Source organism: Pholcus phalangioides, unplaced genomic scaffold (genome assembly GCF_987345545.1).
Source record: "Pholcus phalangioides strain wild (caught in Gottingen) unplaced genomic scaffold, Ppha-v1.0 ptg000009l_1, whole genome shotgun sequence".
Classification (NCBI taxonomy): Eukaryota; Metazoa; Arthropoda; class Arachnida; order Araneae; family Pholcidae; genus Pholcus; species Pholcus phalangioides.
This window is the reverse complement of record NW_028301602.1, coordinates 35240172-35260947: the sequence shown is the minus strand read 5'-3', so window position 1 is coordinate 35260947 and position 20776 is coordinate 35240172. Positions and strand designations below refer to the sequence as shown.

At 36.8% G+C, this 20776-nt stretch overlaps 1 protein-coding gene and 1 non-coding gene across 2 annotated transcripts in view; both read right to left on the bottom strand.

Annotated features, from left to right (window-relative positions):
• LOC149082971 (tyrosine-protein kinase receptor-like) overlaps positions 1-20776 on the bottom strand; it is a 185669-nt gene that overhangs the window by 125190 nt on the left and 39703 nt on the right. Inside the window, exon 2 of the mRNA XM_089236778.1 lies at positions 5911-6121. Within this exon, the coding sequence (XP_089092904.1) occupies positions 5911-6121 (211 nt within the window). The remainder of the gene's footprint in view (positions 1-5910; positions 6122-20776) is intronic.
• TRNAH-GUG (transfer RNA histidin (anticodon GUG)) lies at positions 16389-16460 on the bottom strand. Its single transcript has one exon. It is a non-coding gene; the product is annotated as a tRNA-His (tRNA).

Genomic DNA, 20776 nt, shown 5'->3' with positions numbered 1-20776 from the left:
TGCTATGTCGAAATTGAAAACTGGTCACATTCACAATCACGATGCTCTTGCTCGCGAAGTCTCAGAAATCGACCACACTTCATAATATTCCAATGATTCTCCAAAATGTTCCTCCACGAGCATCGTGACACCTGAACTTGAAAGACAAGTCACATCCTCCTTTACATCCCCTTATGAAGATGTCAAAGTATCCTTATCGTGACACCGTAAAGGGCGACAAGTCTTGGCAATGTGAAGTGAGACTCGTTTTTCGAGACTTCGTGAACACGAGAATCATGACACTGGACCAGCTTTCGAGACTTCGTGATCACCGTGGCACTTTCCTTTTTTGCTTTCAAACCGAGCGCAACTCCGATCTATCGCCATGGGTAATTTACCCACGAACGAGTTACGCTGGAAGTGTGCAGGTGTGCAGGTTTAATCTGGGTGCGTTTATAGTACTGTGCATGAATTTTTTTTAGTACTGCCATCTTATTTTTAAAATTATGTGAGTTAAGTGTAATAATTGAATATTTGTACCATTGTAGGACTGATGCTCTTTGTGGCGAGACTTTAGAGCATCGTGACACTATAAATTGTGACAAGTCGCGACACTATGAAGTGCGACCCATTTTCGAGTCATCACGAGCACAAGAATCGTAACACTGCGATTTACGATACTGGACCACCACTACTAAACCATACATGCACCTCGTCCACATTCCTCTGCGGAACTTTAACGAATTACAAATTATGTGTGTGAACCTATGTGAAGTTTGTTTCTATGTAATGATTGTTATGCGTAGTGTGCTGTCATCTACCATCAATTTTTCTAATTATAAGTGAAGTGCAATGATTGAATAATTGTATTGTTGTAGAGGCCTGTGTTGCTCTCTGCGGTGAAACTGGCGACTGTGCACGATACTGGACTGCATACTGATACTCAAACCCTGAAGATACATATGTTACGGAAATATTATAAATTTGGTTATTGTGCATAATAACAAACCAAAACGGTGGGTAGTTATGCACTATAACCGAAAATAAAACCGGTTATATTGTAAATATTAACCAATTTGTCGTATTTACCGTAGCCATGTCTATATAAATACTAAGTGATACATCGTTTGGATAAATCCAAACAAGATCCATCAAGTCCAAACAAAACTCGCCAATGCATCATTGCGCTGAATCTCTCTCCCGGTGACATTTCCACCTAAAATACGACATCGGCGTAGTCGAATGTCACGTGACGCAGTCTTTTCTCGAGACAGATACACAAAATACACAAGCTCTTCAGGCACATAAAATACTCTGCACAAGACGCATACATATACACACACACACACACTCGAGACACAGACAACCGAGATAAGCCAAGATAAACTACGTCATGGTCTCTGAACAGTTGATAAACGTAACACAAAAAACCCCAAAGAGTTATCTTCATTTTTTTTATTAACAACCCCCTTCACAGAACTGCATAATATAATACAGTCCACGCAGATACAGCTTTGGAGAACCAAATTCCACAAGCATTTTCCGATATGTTAGAGCTTCTCCAAGAAAATCAAGAGAGAGAGATGGAATCTTTTTTATCCTTTTCTTTACCCACGCGGTAACGTTTTCTTTGTGTGTCCGTTTCGAGTCAGTACCATATAAAATTTCGTTACAAAAATCGGGGGAAATGAAAGATAATAGAGGGGATCCGTTTCTTTAAAGGAAAAAGGGCTTTTACGGAGACTTCCGAGAAATTTCTCCGCGAAAAACGTATTTGATATTTGTTTTTCTCCCTCAATAAAGGGATGAGGAAAAGAGGTTTTTTCTTTCTCCTGGATAAGAGCAGAAATTGGAGGAAAAAAGTATTGTAATGTTACCCAAAATGTGCTCTTTTAAGGATTACGCTCTATTTATTGCGCCTTTTTATTAAAAAAAAGAAAGAATTTATAGAAAAAGCGGTCGTTTTGAAGAACTTGCGTCGACATTTTAGCGTTCTTTTTTTTTTTTTTCTCTATTGATCAAAGGAAAAAAGTGTTTTCTGTTGTTTTTTTTTCATCGATGGATGCTCTTCAAAGCATGTACTGTATCAAATATCTTACCTGTTTAGATCGGTATTATGTATCTCGTAGTCTTTGGATGTGTGGCCGGATTTCAAAAAGTTAAATAAGGGACACGTGTTTCTGAACGAGTGGCTGACTTGAACGATAGGTGGCAGCACTTACTGGGGGGGGGGGGTAATTCAAGTAATACGTAAGCATTCGAGGGGGGGGGGAAGGAGGGTTCGCATTTGTTGACCCTTGATAACAAAGTGAAGGTTCCGGAGGATGATTACTCATACGAAAGCCACAGGTGCCGTGCCGTAACGTGGAGGCTGAGGATATTTCAGGACCCCCCCCCCCCCACTCCAATAAATTTTGTGAGGGGAGCTTGACCTCCCATCCCCCCCCCCCAATAATTAATGAACATGCAATTTACCGCACCTTTCCCTATCCTGCGTATGGAGTTGAGTCTCTCATAAACGGGACGACTGGAAACTTTCAGCCCCCCCCCCCCATGTCTTCATGTCGGTGCCTCTGACGTACGTTACAGGGGTATGAAAATATGAAATTAGGAAATGATCTAAGACGTCCAAAAATATGTATGTAAATTGGAAGTTTTTATCCTTCTGGTACTGGCAATCAGGTAAAGAGGTCCCAGGGCATCCCTTGTCGGGGGAGGGGGACCCTTATGATGCTGTTAAGTTTTACAGACATGTGTTGTATCAAGATCGGAGCCAGACGGGAGCAATGAAGATTACATGTCTCGGCTGGCAAACTTTTGGTGATGGCAAATTTAGGGGGGGGGGGGGAAAGGGGTTGTATTTTCAATTTTTTTTGTTGACCACCACACTGGTGGGCCGAAATTTTAAAGGCAGAAGTAAATCATTCACAGCAGTTTATTACCTTATTATGCAGCTCTGAGTGTATGTATTGTTTTGTTGTGTTGTCTTTCATTTGTATTGTATTTTTATTTTGTATTTTATGATACGGTGTCTGTCGCGTTGTTAAATAAATTTAAAAAAAGTGTTTCTCCAAAAATTTTTCCCGGTCTTGAAGGGTTAAAAATGTCAGGTTTTGCTCCGTATTTTCAGCAATGCCGGAAACCGTAACAATAGATAATGTGCATGACTATATCATAGGTACACGCAGAACAGGGGTGGGGTCTTCAACTTTTTCCATTATATTTTGAGTCAAATAAAAATTTTCCATGACGCCTCCGGGCCACCAAGGCATACCATGGTACTCCCCGTTATTGAACAAGTTTCCCAAAATTTTGAACACTTTTATTTACTCTGAAGTTATTTATTTTATTAATTCTAAAATTTGTCCCGATAATTCTGAAAAAAAAAATTATTTTTTCTTTAATTAATAACATGAATGTTTGTTAAGTATTTCACCCGCACGGTCAATCGAACTCGGTCTTTAAGGGTTAAGGGAACGGCGGGAAGACAAAAAAAATATGAAGAAGGCGGAACGTATGCTCACACATTTTGCCCAAAATCACCCGGCATATAAGTTTCAAAGAAATGGTCAAAAGATCTCATGTCGGTGATGGGGTAACATTCAAAAGATTTGACAGCTTGAAAGGACAAAATGATCGTCCTTCTAAAATTATGACGGAGGATGGAAGCGATTCTCAGGTAATATTGTAGATTAAAGGAAATATTTGAGAAAACTAGCAAAAAATCTATATAAAAAAAATTAGAGTAAAAAGATGTGCCCAAAAAATTGAAATGACACCAAAGGGTATCAATAACGCTTTCTTTTCAAGCTGTATGAAACTTCAGCAGCAAGAGTAGTTATTGATACACTTGGGTGTCAGTTAATGTTACAGTTCAGTGTTACAACGAGCTTCAATAGCCCTTAATGATAGAAAAACCTATCTTTTCTGTATATTGAAAAGTCAGACCATGATATCCAGACATTCAGAGATACATTACCATCAGTTATTGGGTTAGAGATGGACATAATGTATAGTACAGTACTGTATGTAGTGGAGACTGTTATACCTTGGCACATATTTTTTTTCAACTTTTTTTTTCTCAAGTAGTTTTTGCCGTAAAAATTTCACTAAACTCATTTTTTTTAACTGTATATTGTACGAAACATCATATAGTTTCATAAATTACCTTTTTTTCTTACTGTAATCATAAAATATGGATTTTTGAAAAGGCAAAAATAATACAAAGTACAACGAGGGGGTCTTGTACCTTGAAGCATGCACTGTTGCATCTTGAAACTGGGTAAAATTACCAGACAAAAACAACAAATTCACAACAAAAATAATACAATAAGTTTTTTTTAATATAAATCATGTATTAAAATATCAAAATCCTGGTGGAAATATGATTATTAATAATAACAAAATTAATATAAACAAAAGCAACAATAATGTGGAAATAGGAACGTATTAATGTAGATGAAATGCATAATTATTCCTTATTATACTTGTAGAACGGAAAATTCTATTTCTAAATCTTTAGTTCTGTCGATTCCTTTGATGCTAGGTAATTTCGTTAGAGGTAAAACATCCGTGATGTTAACATTTGCTGTAATAAAAACGAACATATTTCCTCACTTCTCCTAAGGAAATTCACATTTCGGTGAAAGTTTCTGTTTGACGCATCACATACTGTAAACTTTTATCTTTTTTCCTACAAATTCGACTAGGAAATAACCGAGGGTGAATGGAAGAGGAAGAAATGGATGTAGCTGGAGATAGGAAAGAAGTGTAGAACTAAAATTTAAAATTTAAATTGTATTTAAGGCAACTGACTACGTTCAAATGACGTTTTTTTCGAAAATTGTCCAAAATTGTTTTAAAATTTATTTGGAAAAGAATGTTTACACAGAATCCAAAACTATTTTATTCTTGTGCATGCAATAAGTAGGAACAAAGTAATGGCTGATTAAAATCATCTGGAACAATGGTTTCAAAGGCATCAAACAGTTTTTAAACGCGCTTTTTGAAGATTCCTCTTATTCCGTTACTTTATTCCACGCGGAACAAAATTTCTCAAAAAATATGCAAGCTATTCTCATGAAAATTTTCAACAGTGTTTCAGATAACGTTACCTGTGCAATAAACCATGATCTCGGACATGTGTTCAGAATTAAATATTTTACAGATGTTTGAATTAAAAAAATTGAATTTTTTTTGCTAAAATTTTTTCAATTAAAGTTTCACGAAAACTGCCATTATCTCATAGAATATTTTGTGTATCCCAAAACTTTTAGTTCATTACACACACAACAATCATAGCAACAATTATTAAAAAATTAGCGTAAGTTGAGTAGTCCGAGGGAACAAAGGAAAATTTCAAGTTTTATACTGTTCCAAGGTACACGTTGCTCTATTATTTGTGAAAAATATAACATTTTTTCATGATGCTTGGTATGATTGAGCAATTGGTACGATTTATCAGGAGAATGCATAGATTACATAATTAGTTAATATAATTCACTAAACTTGGAACGTTGAGAAGAACCACAGTAAAAATAACACAATTTTTGTTTTACCTTACGTGCATACTTGCAAATTCTCTGTCAATGCCATTGACAAAAAGCTGAAACCACGTTCAGTTGTAAGTTTATGTATTTCTAATCTCTTGTACTCCAAAAACATCAGCAAAGAAAACCAAATGCTGTCAAAACTATTTCAAGTGTTTCAAGGTAGGTTTACTATATCAATGTACAGCAGTTTCCTCTACCGAGGACGTCAAAAATGCTGATAATGATTTGGGAAAAACCATTTGTTCACATCACATGGTGTGAATTTTTTCCTCGGTCCATGAGAAAAATCGGGAAAATGTAGAAGAGAACTTTGAGGCTTAACAAAATCGCATCGTGAGATAAATTTTCCTATAAGCTACATAATTTATTAATGCCATACCTGTGCGCGCTGTTTCCGTCGAACACTTTCGTCTCCCACGTCGTATTCGTAGCTTTAATGATGATGTTGAACTTCGCCCTATCCATGTTGTACATGTGCAGAAACATTTCCAAATCACACGTGGGTTTTGTCAATGGCTCGAATAGAGGGCTGATTAGCTCGAGTTTCACGTATTGGTCGGCTGCCGGCGCACTGTAGTACAGAAACTGACCTGTAGATGGATTGAACAAAAATATTAATGGGCATGAACTACACATTAACTAGTATAAAAACAGTATCATTTATAAGAAAACAGATGTATGTAGTGTGAGCTTAAAATTGGTTGGTCCGTTCGGAGCAATTTGCATCCGTACCATACAAAGGGTTTTCAAAGATGCTGCAATAAAAATAATTACTGTACTTAAAAATTGTCTGATAGAGGGCGTTTCAAACCAGTTTTGCTACGAGTTTGCATCCACATTTAACCTTGGGGAGAGGGAACTGAAACCTCTCTTTTTAAAAGCCACTATTTCTACCTGGATAATTTTTGAGAAGAAATTACTGCTCAGTGATGTTCCGTGACTGCAGCCCTTGGTGCTCCAAAACTTAGTGGTATCCTATACGCCAGTGTTTCTTAACCCTTTTTTGCCCATGGCCCTCTTTGGAGCAAATTGTTTTTCTTGTGACCCTCCCCCCCTTTCCCTGTCTTTATCAGGATCCATCAAATTCATTTCTGAGTAAATTTACAGTGTACAAAATATTTTATAAAAATAAGGATGGACCTCCATTCATCTTTGTGAATGCTCTACCCGGTGTTAATAGTTGCACTTTTTCCCATCATATTTCACTTAGATACGTTATTCTGTCACAGTGGCCCTTTTAAGCACAGCTTCCCCCTTTCACTTGATTTTCAGCCGTGGACCTTCCTTAACCGCAATAGGGCAGTTTGTGAATCACTGCTACACGTAACAGACAGTGTCTCGATTCTCGTATCACACGGCAAGCCTCAAAGGGGTCTGGTCAACACCAGCTACAGTAGACACATACACAACACAATCTGCAGAAGCTGGTATTGATTGCTACACGCAAAAGATACAGAATATCAATTCTTCTATCAGGGCAATCCGCAAGGAGTCCGGTTGAGAATCGGCACGCAACAAAGGGAATGTCTCGATTCTGCTATCCCAGGGCCAATAGTGGGGTCCAGATGAGAATCGTTGCTACAAAGGCAGTGTCTTGATTCTAATTTCGCTGGGGGGGGGGGAGGGGATCTGGTTGAATATCAATGCTACACGCAGCAAAGGCGGTGTCATGATTCTTCTATCATAGGGCAAGCCGCAAGGGGGTTCGGAGGAGAATCGCTGCCACTCGTAACAAAAGCAATGTTTCATTATTCTATTCCATTGTCGCAAGGGGTGCGGCTTTCAAACCGATCACAACTCAAGTCTATCACCATCTATGGGCGATTTACTACCTAGTGAGTTGTGCCGGAAGTGTAACTGTGTGTGTGTACCTAACAGTCAGAGTGCATATGTAGTGTTGTGTTTGATTTTTCAGTGCCGCCATCTATATTTCAGAAGGGAAGTGAGTGATGTGTTAAAATTGAATTACATTTGTACTGTTTGTAGGTCTGTCGCTCTCTGTGTCGAAACTTTTTAAAGGGGAGATCGGCTCGCAATCGCAGCTTGAAGTTGGGAACCACAGAAAACCAACTTCAGCCGACCACCACTATAGCGACGGTGGGGTTCGAAACCGGAAAAAGGGGGGTGCGGCTGAAAATCACTGCCACACGTAGAAATTACGGTCTTGATTCTTCTATCCCAGGGCAAGCCGCAAGGGGTCCGGTTGAGATTCAACACTCAACAAAGGCAGTGTCTCGATTCTTCTATCTATGGCCAATAGATATATAGAATTTGCCTGAGGCCTCGAGTCCTTAGGGCCCCATGATAATGAGATCTGACATTCATTTTCGATAATAAGCTGTAAAATGGTAGGTAGTACTTCAAATCACATAGGGGCCTTCAAAATATACACTTTAATGGAGGGCTCACGATTCTTGACGGTCATGATTAGTGCAGACTTTTTTTTTGGAGTCCCGGGACCAGGAATACAGCATAACTTTTGGTAATTAATATTTTTTGCTGTACATACCGTGTATACATTACAAACGTTTAATAAATTACTTAAAAATTCAAATAATTATGTTGATCTTCGGGTCCCAGGCTAGAGGCTAGAGCCTTGCCTGACCCCTCCCCCCCCCCATTTTATTGGGACCTATGTAGGCGTCAATTAATCTACTTTATGAATGTTCTTCGAAAGAATTATACGTAAAATAGAAGCTCTGCTATAAGCAGTTACTCATTACTTTCTCTTCCTCGGCAATGATAGTCAATGGAAAGTTAATGTCAGCGGTCTCATTATGGCCTGTTTCTCTCTCTCTCTAGAAGCCATTGAAAAGAAAAAGTGCCTGAATGGGAAGGGTGGGGTGGGGGGGGGGGAATCACCTCCGCCTTATACTTAAAAGCAAATGTCCTAATCTGTTGGTTATCTTATACTCTTCACAAAAGAGGACGTCTTTTAAGATGGTAGAAGAAAAAAAGTAAATGAAGAGGCGTATTTTTACGAAAAAAAAATGACGAAATTCAGATGATAAAGTTCTAAGAGGCAGGTAATTTCTCGCTTGTGAATAAGCAGTTAGCGGCTACTAATTAGCGGCTTTTGTGCTTTTTCTCGACGACGAGGACGCGAAAACATTTTCCAGCGCCCTCTAGCGTCAGTCATCAACAAGCTCTCGTGTTTAAGCCCCTCACTCGACTATCACTAATACGGTTCTTCATCTCTTCTTAAGTGCTTGTGGTCTCATTATATTCTTAGCGGTTATCTCTTTGCCACGTGTCAAGTCTGATTTATAGCTTTGACGCCCTCCTCCCGTTATTACGCCGTCTTTTTTTTTCTTTTCTTTATTTTTTTGACCACGTGCATTTGCCGCCCCTGGGTTGTATTCCCTCCTGGTGATAATAATGATATGGATATGTTCCAGTTTCAAAATCATTTTGTATAGGTATAACGGGATACTTATAAAGTAGAACCCGTCCCGTCCAATGAATTCGCTAATAACTCTGCAGCTGATTTTTTTTTTTTTTTTTTGGTCTCAGAAGAGACAGGGCAACAACTTTCTAATTGGAAGTTAGAGAACATGGGGACCGTATAAAAATTTTGATTTTTGTTATTTTGTTACACACCGTATTTTCATTCTTAAAACTGGTACAGGGTAGTTTTTGAACGGCTTCGTGCATTTGAAAATATACCTCTACGACGGACGGTTGATGGGATAAAGGCCACATAAACACTTACAGGACAAACCTGTATAGTTTACAACAGCGTAGAGAATCCACATTTCAAATTTTTTTTTCATCGATAATGAAATCTTAAACAGAATGGAAGGAGGTTTTATTCATTTTTATGTAAAAAAGATGTCAGTTTTTTTGGGTGTTTTATTCACATCAGACGTTATATAAGAATCTTGGCCCTCACAGCTGTTTGCAGTGGCGGCCCCTCTAATGAAAAACGCTTACATGCTCGTAGTAACAAAGTTTAAATGCTGGAAAAATGAAAATGCGCATAGAATTGGCGAAGTTATTCCACAAAAATTTACTTTCAGACAACAATTTCCGAACTAATGACGAAGAATTATAGAACTAATGAGACAAATGATTTCATAATTATTGAAAGAAATGATTGCAGAATTATTAGTGAAAGAAAATTATTTCACAATTCATGAAAATTCATAATTAATGAAAAAACATTTACAGAATCATTGAAAGAAATTTTCTCCAGAATTAATGAAGGTTCGTGTCTGATGAAAAAATAATTTCAAAATTTTAATGAGAATTGATATTTAAAAAAGAAATATTTCAGGATAAAAATGGAAATTTATATTCAATGGAAGAAAGTTTCAGAATTTATATTTGATGAAAAAATTAAAAAACTAATGGAAATGCATATTTGGATGCAGAAATAATTTCAGAATTAATATATAACGAAAACATTTTCAGAATTAATGAAAAATATTTTAAGAATTTTAATGAAAAAATATTTTAAGAATTTTAATGAAAAAATATTTTAAGAATTTTAATGAAAAAATATTTTAAGAATATTAAAATTAAAAAATATTTTAACGAAAATTCATACTGCAAAAAAATATTTCCGGATTAATGTAAATTCGCATTCAATGAAAAAGTTTCAGAAACCCCTATTTGATTTTTAAAAAATTTAAAAATTAATGAAAATGCATATTTGATGGTAAATTAATGAAAAAATAATTTCAGAATTAATTAAATTCTTATTTAATGAAAAAATAATTTCAGAATTAATTAAATTCTTATTTAATGAAAAAATAATTTCAGAATTAATTAAATTCTTATTTAATGAAAAAATAATTTCAGAATTAACTAAATTCTTATTTAATGAAAAAATAATTTCAGAATTAATTAAATTCTTATTTAATGAAAAAATAATTTCAGAATTAACTAAATTCTTATTTAATGAAAAAAATAATTTCAAAAATAATTAAATTCATATTCAGTAAAAAAAATAAATGAATTAATGAAAACATTCTCCAGAATTAATGAAAATTCACAACAAAATTTAAAAAAAAAAATCTCAGAATGAATGCAATTTGCAAATACAGTCGAATCTCGTTTTAACGAACACGTTTCTAATCCCAAAAATAAGTTTACGTAGGAACAATGCAAAAAAACTGGAATTCCTTTATAACGAAATTTCGTTATAACGAAGTGATTTCTCCGGTCTCTTGGACTTCGTTATAACGGGATTCGACTGTACTATAGGATGAATATACAAGGACCCCCCCCCCCTTGTTTGACTCGAAGCCCGAGCCCACTGTGTTTATCAACATGCTACGCTATTACTTGTAGGCCTCATGGAAATATACAGTGCCCGAAAAGTTAAAGACCCCTGCATTAAGGTCATTTTATAACATTATAACATAGGGTTCAAGGGCCGCGGTTTGAGCATATCTGTATATGCCTCAAACTTTGTTGCATTCTTTTTGAAACACCCTCGCATATTTTTTTCATAGTCATACTCTTGTACGAATAAGTATTTAAGAAATGCACTGTTTCTAACACTAACTAAATAATGCAAAAATAATTAATACAATACTAACGTAACTGCTAAGCACATACGTATGTGGCATAAACAAAAGCCCTCCAAAAAGAAATTATAAATAATACTTTTCCTCACAAAGAGCGTGCGTGTGTGGTTTTTACTTAACATCCGTGAATTAATCATCCACGAGCAAAAAAATAGTAATTGCATTTTTATGCATTTCTCCCCCTCCACATTATTCTTATAGGGGGGGGGGAAGATCATGACTATAGGGAGGTCAAGGTCGGTGGTGGTGAGATGAAGGTCAATCAATCCACACGTTTTTCCCGGGAGCAGGTCCTGGAGCTTATCCTCCTCGTATCGATCCTGGATGTGCGCGCGGCTTCAACACAAAATCTCCACAAAAGAACACCGTCTCTCTTTTTCTAATATTATTATTATTGCACATTTTCGCCGACAAAAAATGAATGAATACTTAAAAAATACTGATTTTTTTTTTCCCCGTGATAATAAGTGCATTATTGAATAATTAATAAAGTGAATACTTTTTTATAGTGTTATTAGTGAGAAACACGATATGATGTGTTTATTGCTTGATAGCGTGTTTAGGCCACGTGCAAATTATTTGCGGAGTTTTTCCGCCTCCTTTTCTATTGCAGCACTAATCACAGTCACATTTGGTCGAAACGACCTCGGCTATAAAGTCAATAATTGGCTGCTTGGCTGATTCCTACATAGAAGTGGTTCTTAACCCTTTTTTCCATCCCGCGCCACCACGGAGATCCGATTCACCTTCCCGCTACCACCTTGAATAATGGGTTGTTTATTGGTTGATAATTTCGTTTTTTTGCTGTTAATTTAAATAATTAAATTGATTATTCATTAATTTATTGCTCTACAAAATTTTTAAACTTGAAAGATAATTTCAAAATTAATTTTTTGAAGGTAAAATGCACACAAGTATCAACGTACTACGCATGTGTCGATTCTTAATGGCTAATTTTTTGCTGCTTTCTCATAACAATATTTTGAAATTGGGGTTCTTTCTTTGTAAGTGGGGGAGGGGTTATCGGCATGCAACCTTTTCCAAGTCCCAAGCACTGCCTGTACCTATCATTAAAAGAAGAGCACCCCCTTACGGCAAGTTTGACATACGAATGCATGAAAGCAACATATCAATCCGTGAATGCAATTTCTACGAGGTATTTAAGTGGAACGTTGCTGAAGTGCTCTCGAGCACAAAATCAGGCACGAGCATCGAACACTCTAGGTACTTCAGGGAGCACTGTGATGCTCGCGAGCGACGGGTTGAAGATGCCTGCAGTAGAGTCTCGAAAGTTCGAGGTTTCCGATAATACGAGGTGCTGGAATTTTTCGAAATTCCTTCTCAAATCGCTTTACGTATTTCTTTTGTTTGATTCTTCCAACGAATTCGAGTAATTTGAGTTTTATGGGGATTTTGACCCCTAGACTGCGGACTTCAGTGGATCCCCTATGCTAGAATTTCCTGCAGTGAATTTATAGTTAAAAAAATAACAACATTCATATTGGGGGGGGGGGGGCGAGAAATATGACTGCCCCGGTCAGCTTCCCTCATAAAGAGACAATCCGTCTTGGCAGATCTAATCTTAATGAACTAAGCCAATGGTTCTCAAAGTGTGCGTCGAGGCTCTTATGGGCGTCAGCAACCACTGTCTAGGACGTCGCGATCAGGTGCATGACCTCCTATATAACAGGAGGTCGTGTCAGGTGGCGTAGTGCGGAGAACTTCAACCACTGACACACCGAGGGAAACATTTGTCGTTTTAGCCAGGCCCGTGGTTCATTGAGCTACACTTCACACCTATAATCACATGCATCATACGGACAATGCGTCCAAGACCCCTGGTGATGTTATTTTCCCTGTTCACTGCTTTTATTCTTTTCTAGACCATTCTGGGGAATAGCAGATAAACGATGATAAAGCCAAAGAATCAGCTGGTGGAAAAAATTTGAAAATTACTGAACATCAGCTAATGGCTTAATTATTGTTTATCCGCGGCTCCCCAAAATGGTCCAGAAAAGAATCAAAGCACTGAACAGGCAGAAATAACTACTATTGAATTAACAACAAAATAAAATAGAGTAAAGAGTAAGCACTGAGTGATATACGCAGGGCCGTCTTAAGAACAAATGCCCCCCCCCCTTCCCCGGGCCAACTGATATTTCTGAGGCCCTACTTGGTAAATTTTTGAAAATTTCAACGAGATTTGATTTGCATGAGGCCCTTTTCTTCTCTTTTGTGAAATCTCTCGTGGGCTCATGCACTGTGAATACGTAGGTCTAAGCTCCTTCCCCCACTCCTCCTAAAAGCCTATCTATATTGTTTTTTTTTTTTTGGTTTTTTTTTTGGATAATTAGAGTTTTCAGTAATCTGGGTTGGCCTCGGTCCAGTTTACCTTGGATTATCAAAATTCACACAGTGGTATATTACCACTGACATTCAAGTGATTTCTGGTTTTTGTTTTCGTCAGCGAAACTAAGTAAAAACCACATTTCGCAAAGGGTGATACACATTTCTGCGAGTGAAAAATCGAAAAACGAAGTGACAAAATGTCGGTACGTCTCACATTGTTCGAATAATTGAAAAATTTGATTTTTCTGTTATTTTGATCTTCCTGACCAATTAGTCAATTTGGATTTTTTTTTCCTGTATCTCGCATCCCCAAAAATGCTTTCCCGCACCCCTGGTTGAGGACCACCGCTATAGAAAACAATTGTTAAGGGATCTCGTGTCTTTTTACACGGACAAAAATTCTCAAAACTACATACTGTATTAGAAATATTAAAATATTATTTAACCATTGATTTATTTCAAATTTCTTACACATGTTAGCGATTGTTATATGTTATGTTATGCTATGCCAACACAATGTTTTACATTTCCCCAATACTCATGTTTTCTTGAATTTTCAATCATTAAGGGGAAAAAATGTATTGTTAACATCTTTCGCATGATAAAATCGCATGACATAATGTGATTGAATAAAAATTAATTCAAATTAAAGAAAACTATTCGTTTCATGGAATAAAGCAAAGAATTGAATCTTACCAAAAAAATATACATATAATTGAAAATTCAAAAATTTCAAATTCAAATTTTAATCAAATAATAGTTTATATTAAAAATACAAATAAAAATAATATATAAAACATTAAATATCAAACATTTGAAAAAAAAACAACAAATTTTCAACGCGATATACTTTAAAGACATGAAAATTCAATCGTTACCCTTTTCATCTTAAAATATGGAAGACAGATAACAGCACAAGTAAATACGTTAAAGTCACGCATTTACACACAACACGTTCCTCCATGTACCTATTCGTTAAAAATTCCCCAGAGGAATGTTTGCGGAGGTGCATGTGCGGCTACGTAATAGTGTTTTACCAAATGCACAAGGTGTTAATAATATATATGGTTTTTTTCTTAAGGTTTGAAAATTTGAAAAAACAATAAGTACTGAAGGAGGGTGTATGTAAAGCATCGATTGGCATAGCATACATATACAATCAAAAATATTTGCGCTAAATTAGAAATACATCAATTATTCAATAATATTTGAAATGATATTTCTACTAGAGCACAGTTTTCAGACTGTCTGTTGAAATCTGTGAGACCTCATAATGAGCCTTGTTTATTACGTCAATAAAAACGCAATGACCTCGGTTGTAACGACTCATTTTTCGTCTCTCGTTTATTTTGTACTAGCAAAAATACCCGGCGCTGCCCGGGTTCATTTCAATTCATTGAGGTTTGAAAAAGTAACAAACCATTATAAAGGAATGCACTATGGCAGCACCAAAGAAGGGGAAAAACATTGTAAAGGCATGCCCTGTTTGAAACGCATTGCAGGGAATCACGGTAACCAAAGTTAACATTCCGAAAGTCATTGTTAAGGTCGAGAAACAATTGTTGCCCGACGGTTTTTTGCCCATTTCGGGCATTTACCCAGCTCTGATGAACTTTTACAGTATCCTGCGATTCAATCCCGGTCCTGTTTGGTATATATGCAAAATTCGGCGACGATCGGTTTAAAATTGTGTAGATTTGTATAAACAACAAACATATATACAGACATACGAACGCGTTCACATTTGTATATAAGATTATTTATTTATCATGATTAGGGACACGTATACGAGACGTTCTTATAATTTTGTTTTTCCGACTTTTTTCATAAAAATATCCCGTTTTTCATTGAAGCTTACTTAATTTTTTTTAATACATTTCTACCTTTACTTAAATTGGGGGATGAAAATAATAATAATAAGCATATTTTATGGATTATATATAATAATGAACACGATTTATACAGGGTGATTCCAGAATTCCCCATGACGTTGATTATTATACTGGCGAACCGTTGATCCTTGAGGCGTACTTCCTATTAGGAAAAAGTATCCAAATAACGTGGAGAACTCAGGTACGTCATTCTTGTTCCAAGAAGTTGCATATAAGCATAAAAATTAACTTTTTATACAGACACCCTGTTCTCAAAAACACAGTTAGAAAGTTGTTACAATGTCTCTCTTGAGGCCAACAAGAAAAAAATGACACGTCTGGTAGTGCAATATTCGCTAAGATATTTAATTTCAAAAATCGAAGAAATGTTGGGGGGGAAAAAACAGCACGAGAACGAGGGAAAGAATTGTTGTCCGTTAATTTATGATGTTTACCTCCGCTCCCTAAACTTTTCTCCAATTTTTGAAATCAAACGTTTCAGCGATTATCGCACTTTGAAACGCATTTTTTTTTTCTTAGCCTCAACCACTTTCTTATTGGGTTTTTGAGGACAGGGTGTCTGTATAAAGAGTTAATTTCTGTATTTTAATAACTTTACCACACCTTGTATCATGAATGATGCATCTGAGTTCTACACGTTATTTTGATATTTTTCTAATTGGAAGTATGCATCTAGGATCAACGTTTCACCAGTAAAATTCTGCCAGAGGGTTAATGGGAAATTATCATGTATATATTCATCCTGTCTATAAATTTTTTGTTTTATTTCGTAAAATAAATTTCAATATACTGCAGACTCGCCGTAGCAGTTTATTTCCAACCGAAGCAACATTGACAATTTCTCCGACAACTAGCAAAATGTTCGGAAAGAACTGGTGATGTTTCGTATTATGATACATTACCTGTACTTTTTTCAATGAAATATGATCATCCTAATTATATTGAAACATTAACTTCGAGTATAGTTAGAAATATATCACTTCGGGTGACCACGTAAGTATTTTACCGTAATATTTCGGTCAAATATTAAATAGAAGTTCTTTCCATTTCGAGTTAAAACAACGAAAAAAATTCTCAAAAGTTGCCGTGACCAGGATTCGAACCTGGGTTATTGCGGCCACAACGCAATGTACTAACCACTATACGATCACGGCGATGCTTCAAACTAACTTAATATTGAAAAGTTAGCATGAGAAGATAAGGAAATGGATTATCGCGTGCATCGAAGCGAGCTGCGCTCTAGAACTCAAAGATGCGGCCGATATCGCGATTTTTTTTTTTCAATGCCGTTGCGATAAAAACTTTTATCAAGAACATACCCTATCACGATATACAGGGTGATTCCGTAATTCTCTTTGGCGCATTTACTTGAACCGCTGATCCTAGACGTCTACTTCAAATTACAAAAATTATCCAAATAACATGTAGAACTCTGATACGTCATTCATGTTGAGAGGGGGTTGCGTAGTTATTAAAATATAAAAAATAAAAATAACTTTTTATACACACACCCTGTCCTCAAAATCCCAATTAGGAAGTTTTTGCCCTTCCTTCCCTGAGGCAAAAACAAAAAAACAAACACATTTCATGTTTTTAAGTGCAATATATTCACTGAGATATTTGATTATAAAAAGCGAAGGAAAGTTGGGAAAGAACAGCAAAGCCTAACGGACAACAATTATTTCCCCCATTTTTATGCCGTTTTTCTCCAACATTCCTCCGATTTTTTAATTTTAATACCTCTGCGAATATTGCACTTCGAAACGGGGAAGTTTCTTTGTTGGCCTCAGGAAAGACAGGGCAGTAACTTTGCAATTGGGATTTTTTTTCATTTATTATATTTATTAATATTTCTTTCTTTCTCAAAGTGTGTTTACACCAGGGCCGTCTCTATTCTACCAAATATATGATATGTATAGGGCCGCAACTATGGGAGAGCAAGCACTTCTGGTGCCTCGGTAGAATAGAGACGGTCCCGGTTTACATTTATATATTTTTTATTGTGCATGAGCTCGATATTTAAAACATTTTGTTTTTCCGACTACACGAAAAATTCTTATTTCAATCAATATTTTATATATATTTCCATTTTCCTTGCAATACATTAAATGAGATAAAATTATTTTTAGATGAGCTTAATTTTTAGGATACTTTTAAAAAATAAATTAAAAAGGAAAAATATTATATTTAAATTATAAATAAATTATTTCCGATATTTTTGATAAAAATACAAGAAAATTCTTATTATAAAAATAATGAGGGAAATTTCATTAATCATATTGAGATATTAATTCATTTTTAAGATTATATTTCATTTGTTTTAATGCATTTTTTTTTAATTTCTAAGTTTTCATATTTTGTTTATTATCCCTGACTAAACTCCGAAAAGAAAAGGCATCGCCATTTGGCGTATTTTTTTGTGATAATTATGTCCACGTTAGAGCTATGGCAACCCATCATATCGCAGTCACGATGCAGTAAAAACTGTCAGTATATATTTATTTCTAATATGTCTCTCTTTTTTTTCCCCCCTCGGCACATGCAGCTAAGTCAATAGCCGCTATAGTGGCCGAGTGGTCATAGTGACAGACTCGCATCGCGAGAGCCTGAAACCAACCATGACCCCGCTCTGTCCTCATAGTGGATATAAGCTGGTTACCCAGAGGGTTTGGGCCATAGTGGAAGAGCGATGCAACATCCGGAGCACTAAGCACCGACAGACCACTAGTGAGCAAGAAGACAAAAAGTTGAGGTTACATGGGCAGGTGCGTACGCACGTCGCCAGCAGGCCACGAAGGGGGCCCACAAATAACTATGGACACATATATATAACAGAGATATATAAACATAATATACAAACATATAAACACTCATATGTATAATATATATACAAGGCAGGGACATTGTCCATTGACAGCAACGGGAATCAAGGAACTTCATTGTCTGTCAGAAGCCACGCACAAAGACACCGTGATACAACCCCAAAATATCTCATCTCATGCCAGAGGCTCATAATCTGAATCTGATGAAGGGTTGTTATCAGCTTGTGAGAGAACTGAAACATTCGTACTTTGGCACTGTTTCGTGGCTGTGATTTTTTCTTCGTTTGAAATGACGTATCTAATAACGCGCTTAATTCTTTCGATTCTGGAGTGTTTTCTCAGTAACTGTAGCTTCTAGGTGGTGTAATTCTGTGGCGTAGTAGAGCCAAAATGAAAGTCCTTGGTGTACTCGCATGCCGTAGCATAGTGAAAGACGGTTCCCTCCCCTCCACATTTACACATGCTAGAAAACCTACTCTTATGAAAACGATGAAGATAGGAGGGGAAGGGACCATGCTCTGAAAAAAAATAAAATAGTCTCTCTAGACCAGCCATAACTAGAGCATTTTACTTGTGGAAGAACTTCATAGATCTTACGACCTGTTTTCGTGTCATTTGACCATCGTGATTGCCATTTCTGTAACAAATCATTTCGCAACTTCTTCATCGCCCACGACTTCGGAAGAAGGATAGAGAAATCTGTTCCTGGTCTTTCGGTCGTTCTTTTGGCTAACCGATCAGCTGCTTCATTCCCAGTATTTCCTTTATGCGCTCTGATCCACGAGATATAGATATGTCTATTTGGCAGTAATCTCTCATTTTCCTAGCCATCATGTGGCTTGATAGAGGGTCTAGAACAGTGGTTCTCAACCTTTGCGAGCCCGCGGTCCGGTTTCGTTCATTTTTGTGAGTTGAAAGCTCAGTCAAACACACGACCAACAGAAAATGAATGACGGAAAAAGGAAACGGCTAATCACTCGCGGCCCGGTATGAATGATGTCAGGGCCCGGCGGTTGAGAAACACTGGTCTAGAACCGCATATAACGAAGAAAGTGAATCAGAAAAAATTTGTGTTTCTTTCTTGCTGGCGCTTGCCTGTTGGGTAGCTGTGAGCAGCGCAAACAACTCCGTCTGAAATACCGTATTTAGATCGTTGAGTTTATTGCTCCAGTTACTTATCTCCAAGTCATCCTGAAAGGTAACCACGGCCGAAGCCACTCCATGCCCAGTCTTGGAACCATCAGGGTAGACCTTATATTTAGCCTGTGAGTGTATTTCTCCTTTTAGGACAATGCGGCATTCCTCCACAGATTGTGAAGGATGCTGGGACCATCCTGTTATTCAATCATTATACTTCACTTATAGTTAGAAAACTTGATGGCAGATAGAAGCACTACACACAATAAGCATTACACAGAAACAAACTTCACGTCAGAGTCACTACACACACATTCCAACACATACCAATTCGTTAGAAGTTTTGCAGAGGAATATGGACGAGGTGCATGTGTGTATGGTTTAGTAGTAGTAGTAGTAGCTAATTCAATACAGCTACTGCATATGATCATGTGTCACACGTTGGCGATGGAAAGAAATGTATTTGGTGCCTACGGGACCGTATTACGTCAGCACGTTGAACTTTGGTCAGGGATCTCCGGTCACTTCGCGAATTGACCGCACTTTGGGCTTTGGCAGTAACATATACAAAGTAAGTGGTTTTTTAATAACTTTTCTTTTATGCATGAAAGTGTCAACGTTCAGTTTTGACGTGCAACCTGACTTCACTAACTGCACAAAACTCTGGATCTATCGCAATTTACTGTGTCGGAAGGAATTAGTTATCCTAAATCTTATCGTGCTTTCATGTAAGTGTAGTAAACATTACGTGTGTAGATGCTGCCATCTGTTTTCGAATTTCGAAACTGATCGTTTAATGATTAAGACCTAATATTCTCTCACTGATATTTTTCTCTTTCCAATTTCAGGTGTCTCCCATTTACGCCTAAGCAGCTTTACACTATTTGACAGATCGCAAAAGTAAAGTGGGAATGTAAACTTGATAAAAGAAGTACACTAATTGGGGGGGGGGGGGGAGGGGCACGGATGTGCACGAGATTGAGATTAAAAACGACAAGAATTGACGTAGGATTATTTGCTACGTTTTTTGCTACTTGGGTGCAAAAATGACATATTAACCGCCAACAACGAAGCCTGGATGAAACTTAACCACATCTGCCATATTTTATTTTATTAATTTATTTTTTTTTGCTGAACCGCAAATGCGACGACTGCATATGATGTGCATCTCCCGCCCTTCTTCCCATATCCCTTCCCCACTATAATCCCGTATATCTCAGGTCACGGCTTCCAGTGAGCATTCGTTACTGATTTCCACTTAAATATAAAAAAAAAACTTTTACCACGATACCGCAATAATGGCCCTCTCAGCTCAACGTAATGGAGAAAGGAATGGAAAATGGAATGAAATAGTTAGAAATGAAGGGGAAAACAACGTAGCAATAAGAAATAATAAATTTTTATCCCCGTTGACGTATGTTTCGGCACTTGTGGGTGCCGTTTACTAGGAAAAACAACAAGATTTGTACCGAACGGAAAACGTGGTTAGAATGAGTGACTGTTTTTGGAGT